We start from the raw sequence: 12080 nt of genomic DNA on the forward strand, positions 1-12080 counted from the left end.
AGGTCTGGTCGAAGGTCTGGTCGAAGGTCTGATCAAAGGTCTGGTCGAGGGTCTGGTCAAGGGTCTGGTCGAAGGTCTGGTCGAAGGTCTGGTCGAAGGTCTGGTCGAAGGTCTGGTCGAGGGTCTGGTCAAGGGTCTGGTCGAGGGTCTGGTCGAAGCTCTGGTCGAGGGTCTGGTTAAAGCTCTGGTCGAGGGTCTGGTTGAAGCTCTGGTCGAAGCTCTGGTTGAAGCTCTGGTCGAAGCTCTGGTTGAAGCTCTGGTCGAAGCTCTGGTTGAAGCTCTGGTCGAAGCTCTAGTTAAAGCTCTGGTCGAAGCTCTGGTTAAAGCTCTAGTTGAAGCTCTGGTTGAAGCTCTGCTTGAGGGTCGAAGCTCTGGTCGAAGCTCCGGTCGAGGGTCTGCTCGAAGCTCTGGTTGAGGGTCTGCTCGAAGCTCTGGTCGAGGGTCTGCTCGAAGCTCTGGTTGAGGGTCTGCTCGAAGCTCTGGTCGAGGGTCTGCTCGAAACTCTGGTCGAGGGTCTGCTCGAAGCTCTGCTTGAGGGTCTGCTTAAAGCTCTGGTCGAAGCTCTGGTTAAAGCTCTAGTTGAAGCTCTAGTCGAGGGTCTGGTCGAAGCTCTGGTTGAAGCTCTGGTTAAGGGTCTGGTTGAAGCTCTAGTTAAAGCTCTGGTTGAAGCTCTGGTCGAAGCTCTGGTTAAAGCTCTGCTTAAGGGTCGAAGCTCTGGTCGAAGCTCCGGTTGAGGGTCTGCTCGAAGCTCTGGTCGAGGATCTGCTTGAAACTCTGGTCGAGGGTCTGCTCGAAGCTCTGCTTGAGGGTCTGCTTGAAGCTCTGCTCGAGGGTCGAAGCTCTGGTCGAAGCTCCGGTCGAGGGTCTGCTCGAAGCTCTGGCCGAGGGTCCGCTCAAAACTCTGGTCGAGGGTCTGGTTGAAGCTCTGGTTGAAGCTCTGGTTGAAGCTCTGGTTGAAGCTCTGGTTGAAGCTCTGGTCGAAGCTCTGGTCGAAGCTCAGGTCGAGGGTCTGGTCGAAGCTCTGGTCGAGGGTCTGGTCGAAGCTCTGGTCGAGGGTCTGGTCGAAGCTCTGCTCGAGGGTCTGCTTGAAGCTCTGGTCGAAGCTCTGGTTAAAGCTCTGGTCGAAGCTCTGGTTAAAGCTCTGGTCGAAGCTCTGGTCGAGGCTCTGGTCAAAGCTCTGGTCGAAGCTCTACACGAAGCTCTACACGAAGCTCTGCACGAGGCTCTGCTCAAAGCTCTGCACAAGGCTCTGCTCAAAGCTCTGCACAAGGCTCTACTCGAAGCTCTGCTCAAAACCTTATATAGAGCTTTAAAGCTCTACTAACACACAGCACTAATATACTAGGATGGTTCTATAATTAGCTATATAACCGCCTATATAATTATTATTATTAATTCTATTTATTACCCAATTTGGTCCCTTTTTAAGTCTATATAGGAAAAAGCCCTATAAGGGGAAAACCCTAAGTATTTCCTTTTAGCTAGTCCTACTCGTTCCATCTTCGCCTAGCTAGTATATCTTTATATCTTCTAGTCTACCTTATATACTATGCTTTCTAGGTATATTAGAAAATCTAAAGGGGGTAGTAGAAGGGTCTAGCAATTCGCTAGTAAGCTGCCTATAGCTAGGCGGGGGTATTTAGTACTTAAGGGGCTAGAATAGGGCGTATTATTTAGTGTCCTCCTATTAGATCTTATATGCTATTTAAAACTACTAACGAATTCCTTTACCTATAAGCCATTTTACTACTACCTATAAGCCCCTACTTATAAAGAGTATCTAAGTAATATTATTTATACCTATATTAGTAAGTAGCTAGTTCCTTACNAAGCGNTAACTNTANAATAGNAGTATATAGTATACTAATTAAATAGGCCACCCGTATATATATTAAGGTAAGATATTTAGAATATAGATATTAGCTACATATTTAGACCTAAAACCTTTATCTATAGTAGAAAGGCGGCCATAGATTTTACCTTTATTAGTCCTTTATATAGGGAGAGAGTTAGTATTAACTATAGGGTATTCTATATAGCTGCGTTATATATTTTTACTACCTTCTTCTATTATTGCTTCTATTTAAGATCTGCCTATCTTATCTATATTAGTAACCCCCTATCCTCTATTACTATTATAGCGCTCTACTAGTATAGCGCTAGGTCTCCACTTAGTAAGCTAATAGTTCCTATATTCTTTTTCTCTCTCTATTACTTATAGGTAGAGGGCTTCCTAACTAGTATATTTAGGCGTATCGCCCCTTTAAGGGGCTATTGCTTTATATATATATCTCGTTCCTTATATATATTTTAGTATATATTATATATTTTCTTCTACTAGGTAGTCTTATACTATAACTACTCTCTATATAGTAGTTAAGTTAATATATATCGACCCGGATCGGACTTTCCTATTACTATTATACTACTATCTAACGACCTAGATCGTCTATACGAACTATATCTTAGTTATCTCTTAACTTATAACTAAATATCTTATTAAATATCTTATTACCTATTTCTATTACCTATTTTAACTTACTTATCTAGATCTACCTAATATATATAAAGAGCTTCTAGAGCCCTCTTTAATAGACAGAGTTTATATCCTTAATTAACTGTTTAATAATATATAAGTCTAGTAGTAGAACTAATGCTTTATATTCTAGTATAGCGCGTAGTATTCTTCTATAGGCCCCTATAGTTCTATATAGGTACTAGTTTTATAGCTTAGCTAGTAGCGCTAAAGAGCTTTTTATTAATACCTTGCTATTTAGTCTTAGGCCCTTAATCTAGGAGCTATATAGTATTAACTGCCTGGCTAATCGTCGGTCAGCCGAAAAATCACGTGTTCAGCCAGCCACCTGGGTCAGATTCGAGGATCTCCTCAGCGCCACCAGCGCCAAGCTGAGGAGATTCGCGTATCTAGGGCCACCTGCTGATCGAGCCGCTGATCAACGCCGACCATAGGGTAATTAGGGCCATTGAGGCCCCAAGTATATATAAAAAAGTCCTCCCTACCTATCCTTAATTGCGGCAGTATATCTACTATTATACCTACTATATAAGATGGCGCTAACTAACCGCGTAGAGATTAATATTGCCAATAATGCCGAATTATGCGCTAACGTGCAGTATGTTCTCGCCCTTACGCGTACCATAAGGCCTAAAAATATATCTTTAACGTATAATCCAAAGCAGAAGGAGTTTAAGGTAATACCCCCCCCCTTCTAAAAGCATCGCGGCCTATAGCTAATGCGTTGTCTAGCTCTAGGCCTTCTGTAAACGGAAGTAGTACTATAATAGCGATACCGTTACGGAGGATAAGCTACTTCTCTTCCTTATTAAGGAGGTTATAAGCTAGCCCTTAAAAGGGAAGAGCTATAAAGCCGATATTAATATACCCTAAGAGGAAACGCGGCTCTTATAGCGGTTAGTTTACGGCTATATTACCGCTCTAACGGACCTCTATTAGATGTAAAAAGCTATAAAAATAAATAGCTACCCGTCTCCGCGGGAGGATAGCATTAGGGAGTATCTAAAGACGCTATAGCGGAGGAATATACAGCGCAAGAAAGAGCAGTTCGCCGATAAGGGTAGAGACACCCTCCTTAACGGCTATACCGAGGACGAGTTCTAAAGCGTCTGCTATAAGCTTTAGGCTAGGGGCGCCGCCTTATCCCCAGAGTGCTACTTCTACACGCTTGTTAATATCCTACTAGGCCACTATATGCTTACCTACAGCGGCAATAAACGCTTCACCGAGATCTTAGATCTATTTACCTTTAAGTTTAAGGGTAAAAGCCCTACGCGCTATATGCCCTTAATATTTACTACACGCGTAGGTAAGTAGAACTAGCACGGCCGCCTTAAAACTATTAGGGCCCTACGGAATAGAAAGCCGCTTATTTATATACTTAGCGGGCTAGCTTTCTATCTCTTATATTGCTAGGATCTTAGTACAGAGCCATTTCCGGACTTTAGTAGGCGCTTAGCATAGTACAATATACGCCTAATTAAGGGCGGTAGGGACTGTAAGGCGGCCCTCTTATATAACTCGCAGCGAGATTAGGTCGTAAAGGCCTTCTAGTATATTAGCGTCTTCTTAGAGAAGAAGACGTATATTAGGCAGAGCGCTAACGCTAAGACGGTAGAGCTAAAGGGGGTTAATAAGAACCAGATTCGGCGCGCTAGGAGGTAGAACTAAGAGTAGATAGTAGGCTATTACTTAAACTCTCTCCCGCGAGAGTTTATAAGGTTAATAGTAGGGCACCCCTTATAGATAGGCTGCTTTAAAATCCGCCGTGTAGGTATTACGCCGCCTAATATACTACTATTAATAATATAGCCCGAACTAGGCAAATAGAAGGGCCGTTTTAGCCTATAGCTATACTAGATTAATAACCTTGCCGCTATAGGGGTCACAAACCTTCTCTTTTACCTCCGTAAGGTTATTCTATAAGACTTAGTAGCCCTTTATAAGATATTCCTAAGCTATCTAATATAGAGCCACCCTATCTTTTAGTATAAGGCGTATAAGGCCTTTACGTAGGATCTAGAGCCCTATCTATAGGAAGAGGGGAGCCTAAATTAGCTGTTAATTCTCTACTAGGCTATACTACTCCTTACTAACTAACTAAAGGCTCTACGCGCCGAATATAAGTAGACAGCTAGCGAGGTTAAGGGCTTATTAGACTATCTAGATAAGTCCTAGTAGGCCTAGTCTTTGCAGCTTTAATTACTAATATCTAGAGGCCTTACATTTCGACTAGAAGCCCCTTTAGCTATAGCTATAGCAGTAGCTGCGGTATAGCCTTAGGGCCGGTCTACTAACCCCCCGCGTTCGCCTATAGAAGCGGCCCCTTTAGCTCTATCTATTATAGGATCTAGTAGATATACATCCGCCTAGGCAAGCGCTGTAGGCTCTTCTTCCTATATAGCTTTGCTACTACCACTACCGCAATAGCTATAGCCGCAGCCGTAGCCGTAGCTAGAGCCCGGGTCTAGGTCTCTACCTATATACTATATAAGCCGCGCGGTAAACTCCGTATAGGCCCTTTAGTATAAGTGGACTAAAGGGCTAGGAGGTAATCCTTCTATAGTAGCGCTAGATTCTAAATAGGGCAGTAAATGGCGGGCCGGCCGGTAAAAGGAGGTTTAATAGTACTCCCTACGGCTTAAGGTTATTAAGGAGATTAAGCGGGTCGCGTAGGTCCAGAAGGTTAGCGAGGAAGCGGCTATATAGCAGGTTAATCTATAGCAGGAGCAGATATAGTGCTTACTGGATTAGCTTTATAAACGGCTTTAAGCGGGTAAAAAGGCTTTAAAATAGTTATATATATGGCTTCTAATAAGATACTAAGAGGTCCTCTATCAAAACCTTCGTCTATAGCCCCCTAGGGGCTCATTTTGGTGCCGTATAAGTTTGATGGGGTGCTTTAGGGTGGTGGCGCGCAACTTAAAACGCGAATATCTTCATCAACCCACGGCCGATTCTTACCATTCTAGTGCGAGTAGAAAGCGCTCAGCAGGCTCTACGCATAGCGCTCGACGGGTGTTGAGAGTATGGCGTTGCTGGCGATCAAAAATCGACTGTGGATATGGGGTAACATCCACAGTCGCTAAACGCACGGACCTCCTCGCCCGCGTAATCGTGACTCAGCCGCTGATCCAGCCATACAAATGTACCTGTGGATATACTATTGGTCTAAGCTTCTGAGGTAAACAACCAATATTCGCCAATATTGATTAGTAACAATATTGATCAATATTATTGGCAGTATTGATATTGAAAACCACGCTGCCCAAGTCCCGTCGCATGTACAAATCCAAGGTAGAAACTCATGAAATCCAATGTCATTCGTTGCGTGAGATTGTATCAGTTGCGTAGTTTTTGAAATATCAACATCAAAGTTGCCAGTTTGGCAGGTCCTTCTCGTCATAGCCCGGTATGAGATGTTGTGTCGAAAAATCAGACGAGAAGTGCAGCCGCAACAGCAACGACAAGGAATCAGATATCGACGGCCTGCATAGCTAGAGCAGAGTTGCAGTAGTAGTTTAGCTCCTGTGGAGAGCCAGTCACGGAGGAGGCTAGAGGAGACAAAGTGGCAGTCGGCTTGTGTGATGGGGAGGAGGCGTGTAAGTGGGAGTTGGCGTTGCGCAGGTGCCGTTGGGTGGACCGAAGGAGACACAGGAGTGGTATGAATGAGCTGGAGATGGGCTCGGGCCCGGGCTCGGGTTGGGACTAACCGAGGAAGAACCGTCCTGCTGGCAGGGGTACCAATCCAGTGGGCTTCAACCGTTGAAGTCATTTAAGCAAGTCTTGTACGTGCCGTACTCGAGGCGATTACAAGTAGCATAAACTTTCATAACAGCACACGCCACATCGTTCTAGCGCAAACAGCCTGCAAAGCGGGAGAAAGCAGGAGAAAGCAGGCATTCGGAGCCACCCACCGCCATCCCAGCGGGCAGAGATCGTAGTGGCCGATGCCGGGGACAGGCTGCCGGCGGCCACTCAGGGTCGAGCTACGAAGAGACGTTGGTCCGCGAAAGGGCCGGACCACGCCAGCTGAGATGCACAAAATCGGGAGAATGAGCAGGGCGCTTTCTCCACATCGATGGCGGTCAAGCCGCACCAATCGCAGCGCCGAGCTGCCTGGGCACGCGACGGTTGATTCCGTTGGAGATGTGCCTGCAAGTTCGAATATTTGTCGTGTTCAGGGTTGGAGTTGGAGTCACGAGTCGGTGAGGAGCTCGCGGGCGCTGGGCCGCTTATCAGGATCCCATCGGAGCATCTTGAGCGCGAAATTGAGAAATGCAGTCTTGCTTTCCCCTACAAGGGACGTCAAAGAGTCCTCCAGCGACGTCTGGGGGATATCCACTGAATTCTTCCACAGGCCTTCAACATTAGTATCTATTTAGAGCTATCAACATGAGCAAGCTTACCTTCTGCAGTCCAGTAGTTTGCGCTTTCACTGGACCGTTGCAGAAATTCGAGTGGAGGCGGCCGGAGCAATGCAACCATTTCTGCAAGGTGCTGAACTGCCGAGTGGCGACCATCTAGTCCCCTGGCGTCGAGGAGATGCCGACTTTCGAGAAGATCCCACATCTGTTCCCGAATTAGTTCAACGTCCGCACTCCTCTCAGATCCCAGAAGACACGCGCGAAAACAGAGTAGGAAAATTGCGGATGCACTCACCAGGACCCCAACGTTCCAAATGTCCGCCTTTGACGTCCACTCCATCCCGAGAAGGACCTCTGGAGCACGATACATATCGGGCTGGATACTACCCTGGTGTCGGTCTCCGATTCGGGCTTCACCAAAATCGGAGAGAATAGGCAGCCCAAATCTCTTCAAATTACCGTTGCGACGGAAGGGGCGTGACTGGTAGATGATCTGGTCGCCGATCATTTTTCTCGCGCTTGGCTGGGATTCTTCTTCCTGATACCATTCAACGAAGACGGAAGTATCGTTGCTTCCGATGATAATGTTCTTGGCCTGGATATCTGTCCCACTAATGAGCTAACATCCATGCAAGGTTGAAATGAGAATTGTACCTGTATGTGTGACATGCGCCTCCGTGTGCAGAAAGTCAAGCGCAAGAAGAAGTTGCTGCGCTACTCCCCTAACCAGGTCCTTGTTGAGCCGGGGTGGATCGAATGTTACCTGAAAGTGGAGAAGGCTCGTTAAAAGTGGTTCTTGAACAATACATTGATGCTTTCCCCAGCTTCCATCGATTTCGAAATTGTCGAGCATGGTGCGAATGACACTTCTGCAAGGGTGGCTCTCTGGGTTGATGTTCGACAGATGGCGCAGCACTTCAACTTCTGTTGGACTTCGAAGAGTAAATGTAGACTTTTAACGCTACATAGCGATGATCCCTAAATGCTACCAGCTGGGATTTGGGTGCTCGCACCAAAGGTCTCGACAAAACCACACCGTGGAATTGGCTCCAAAACCCAATTAAGACAGAACTTGGTATCGGGAATGGTACACGTCGCCGAGCCGAACCGGGTAGTAAAAATTTCTTTCGTAGGCTGGCATTCGTTCCTCCTCGATTTTGGTCGCGGAATCGAGGTGAAGAAAGCCAAATGTCCTCACAGATCGTGGCGGGGACGGAGCTCTGGAAAAGAGCATTTGTCTGAATTGGCGAACGGCGTTCATCATGTAAATTGTCTGTTGGCCAGCTACGATGGAAGTTTACGCTCTGGTGACTTGGAAAGTTGCACCCATGAGTGTTGAACTGGAAACGCTGTCGCCCAGACATGGTGTCCGTTGCCAGATCGCTAAAGTGACCATAGACTCTCTTCGAATTTTCACGTGGCTCTCCGAGATTGGGAACCCAGCTTGGTAGATAAGAGGGTCGCTTCCGCAGTGCAAGGCCAGCAAGGCTTGGCCACTACACGAAGGGATAATTTACTCACGTGATTGATGTCTGACTCACCGCGCACTTGACTCAGCATGCTCAGACCAAGAAACAGATGAATATCCGCTGCGCGGATAATCGAATATCCGCAAGCTAACCTATTCGATCGATCCATCTGTTTCTTGGTCTAAGCCACTTTAGCAAGCTTTTAAAAGCCGAGCCGGTCTATTTGTATGAGGCAAACCATCAACTTTAACGAAATTAATGTAAGCAACTGCTACGTCTATTATCCTGTTAATACCTACATTAGAATTGCCTTAATCAGCTCTCTAATTAATGGATTTTCTAGAACCAACTGCTAGCCATAGGCGCATCTAAAAGGCGTTAAAGAAACCCCTCTATTTTGTCTAGCAGGAGCCAGTCTTCTTAAGCTTTTAACAATAAACTACCCTCTCTATTAACCAATACTGCTGGAGGATTAAGAGATATAGCGGATATAGTGCCCGAGGGCATTAGCCGTCTTGTCCCACCCCCATTATCTCCCCTATTGTCTCCCCCGTTGTCTCCCCTATTGCTATTTATAGCTTAATAGCGGTCCTTAATAGCCTACTTACTACTGCCAAACTATATAGATCCCTAAGAGGATAAAGAAGTAGGAGTTAATGAAATACCCGTAATATCCGTAATATCCGCCGAGAAGATATCCGCTACAGAGAAGGTCTGGGTAATTATTAACCGTTTTAGGCTATAGCGGATGTTTATAGGAGACCTAGCGCTTAAATAGATTATAATAGCTAAAGGTTTACGTAAGGTACTAAAGAAAAAAAGAGTAAGGGAGCTCCTTAATAAACTCCTAGAGGATGCTAATATCCTAGATATCTATACTAAAGAGATAAAAAAGCGCGGTATAGTGGGTGCTAGTATTACTCTTACTATCTAGGGAGAGCTTAAAGAGCTAAGGGAGAAAGAGTTACTATTTAGCAGCTTTAACTAATATGCGGATATTAAGCAGCTTAACCTTAGGCAGTGCTATTAAGCCGTAAAGACTTACGCACCTATACTAGAGCATATAATTATAGCATATTAAAAGGGTTAACGTAAATGTTTTCTATATAAAGGCCGTGCGGTTCTAATAGCTTCTACGCTTATATTTGGCCTTTTATAAAACTCCGTAAACTGTATCCTATGGCTGCTAGGGATATATCTCTAAGCCAACGGCGTTAAGCGCCGTGTGCTTTCTATGCTCCATGGGCTTGGATTAATTAATAGTTATACTACTTTAAACCGGCAGAAGGAGCGGATAGCCTAGGAATTAAGGTTTAGCCTATAATCTCCGCGGTGCAGGTATATACTAACCTATATATAGGTGAAAATCCGCTTAATAGGTGCAGCTTCTAATACTATTGTTGTCTATAATAACTTTAACTACCTTTAACAAGTTTAGCATTAAATACTTAGGGATACTAGGATGTTCTATTCGCGTATAATTGGTAAGCTTATCTTTAGTATAAGTATACCTAATAATAGGCTTTAGCAAAGTATACTTTATACGGATATTCTAATTAAGTTCTTGGATATTATAGAGGCTCTAGGTAATTTATAAGACGAGATATAGAAGTAGATCTTAACAGCTTTAATTTATAAAGCTATTATAGAGGCGTACCTAGGCCTTAATATATTACTTAGCAAAAACCCGCGGTTTAAACATCCACGTATGCCTTCTATTAATGTAATACCCGCTACGCGAACGTTTAGGTTTAACCTAGGACCTATTATAACTAGAGAGGCTTCTATATCTAAAACCTATAAGGTACTAGACGACATTTTTCTCTATTAAATAAATCTATAACGCACCAATAAAGTATTTAAAGAGTGACTGTTTCTAATCTATGGTGATTAAAAGACTGTAAAGCTTATTTGGTTATATTAGGGAGAACATACTAAGTTAATATCCGCCTATAATAGCTTGCGTTGGGCTCTGCCTATTCTAGCTCTTTAGCACCTAAAGCTGAACTACCTATATATAGTTATACGGTATTACTATAGTGGCAAGCAATTAGCCTAAGAGTACTCTATACTGTACACCTATATAAACTACCTAGGTTAAAGAAATATCCTAGCTGAGTACGCGCTATTTTATTATATAGAGGAGCTAATTCTCTATAGCTTTAACGCTTATATTATAGCATTGCTTTATACTTAAATTAAGGAGTCTTATAACACTAAGTCGCCTATAGATATTAAGCGGTACCTTAAAAGCCTATCTCCGTAATATCTATTAGCAGTGGTTAAGGATATCCATATAGCGGTTTTCAGTTAAGAAGTCTTTTGGGCGGCTAACCATGCTAGCTAGCCTACGGAACCACAGCAAAAGGGTCACCTTAAGTAGGCTAGTAGTGCTGTATCCTTATAAATACTTTCTAAGCCTGCTAATATAGAGTTTCTAATATACGTCCGCTTTTTATAACTAGTAGAGACGTATAAGGTCCTTAAGTACGCCATTAAGCTTACGGATATTGGCCTACTTAGCCGCGTGCTCCCCCATATTTATATCTATTTCGCAGGTAGTTAAAATAAGAACTATCTACTAGAGATATTACGTTTCTTCTAGTTAACTTTAACAAATGCTTATTCCCCTAAGCTCTAGTAAGCTATCCTAGTAAATAGTTTAGTAAATATCCGCGGCGAATAGAATAGTCACTACCCAATAGATCTTAATAATAAGCTACTTAATGGGGAGCTAAAGCAGCTTATATATACTTATGGCAATTTAATATTTAACCTAAACTTACTCTTCCGCTGGAGCATTTATATAACTAATTATATAGGGCCACTATATATAAAGTTTAAGATTATATTCGGCGAACGGATGTCTACTTAATATACTATTAAATCTCCTATAGCGGATATTTAATTACTTACTAATGCGATTGCCAAAGGTTCTATTATCCGCCGTTAGGCACAGCAAGTAAAGATAGAAGCGCCGCCTCTACTATAACTAGGTATTAAACGACTTAATTAATCTACCCTTAACGAGTTTAATTTACGGCTAGGCGGTGATCTTTCCGCCGTGTTTAATGAGCTTAATCTTTATAATGATAATAATAAGCTAGATTGCTTTATACTCCCTACTAACTTTGCTTAAACCTAGCTTTAACCTGCGTATAAATTGCTTAATAAGTAATATAAGATATTAGCTATAAGCTATTACTATAACTATTTAATATCCGCTATAGTTAGTAGCACTGGTATATATTCCCAAGTAATTAATATTATTAATTAATTAATCTATTTAGTTCCTAGGCTGCGCTTACTAGGGGTGTAGGGTATAAGGGGAAGGAGGGGCGTTATCCTAATAGATATTAGCTACTATAGTTGTAATATCCGCTTAGTGGATATAAGATAAACTTACCTAGTATTAGCTAACCCTGCCTAATATTAACTAACCTCGCCTAATATTAGCCCGCTATATACTAATTGGCGTTGCCGTTAATTTCCTATAGTACTCTTCGCATATATTTGCCTCTGTTTAATTACGCTAACCGCCTTTACGGTACTAATAAAGACGTATCTAACTAGCGGGTTGCTAGCGGTATAGATATATCTAACGGCTAATATAAGGGTAATAATAGAGGAGTAGGAGCTAGAGACCTAAGAGTTGGCGAAGGTATAGGTATATCCTCTTTTTAAGTTATTAGCAAGAGGTTTATGGCT

General features: G+C 43.3%; 2 protein-coding genes across 2 annotated transcripts; both read right to left on the bottom strand.

Annotated features, from left to right (window-relative positions):
* Positions 1–5316: 5316 nt before the first annotated feature.
* Positions 5317–6332, bottom strand: K441DRAFT_669527 (uncharacterized protein). Its single transcript, XM_067650154.1, has one exon. It carries the CDS (start codon positions 6309–6311, stop codon positions 5700–5702), a length of 612 nt encoding a protein of 203 aa, XP_067497677.1. The 5' UTR covers positions 6312–6332; the 3' UTR covers positions 5317–5699.
* Positions 6333–6481: 149 nt separating this feature from the next.
* On the bottom strand, positions 6482–8137 carry K441DRAFT_708954 (kinase-like protein; the record flags this gene model as incomplete). The annotated part of the gene is made up of 5 exons (XM_067653819.1): positions 6482–6898; positions 6946–7108; positions 7199–7506; positions 7558–7835; positions 7995–8137. The coding sequence occupies 5 exons, from the start codon at positions 8135–8137 to the stop codon at positions 6735–6737; spliced, it is 1056 nt and encodes a 351-aa protein (XP_067497678.1). The 3' UTR covers positions 6482–6734.
* Positions 8138–12080: the final 3943 nt, after the last annotated feature.

This window comes from Cenococcum geophilum, assembly GCF_001692895.1.
Source record: "Cenococcum geophilum 1.58 unplaced genomic scaffold K441scaffold_72, whole genome shotgun sequence".
Classification (NCBI taxonomy): domain Eukaryota; kingdom Fungi; phylum Ascomycota; class Dothideomycetes; order Gloniales; family Gloniaceae; genus Cenococcum; species Cenococcum geophilum.

Bases quoted from the DNA above. Each gene is read 5' to 3' on its own strand.
- K441DRAFT_669527 (XM_067650154.1), bottom strand. From the start codon at position 6,311: ATGACTTCAACGGTTGAAGCCCACTGGATTGGTACCCCTGCCAGCAGG.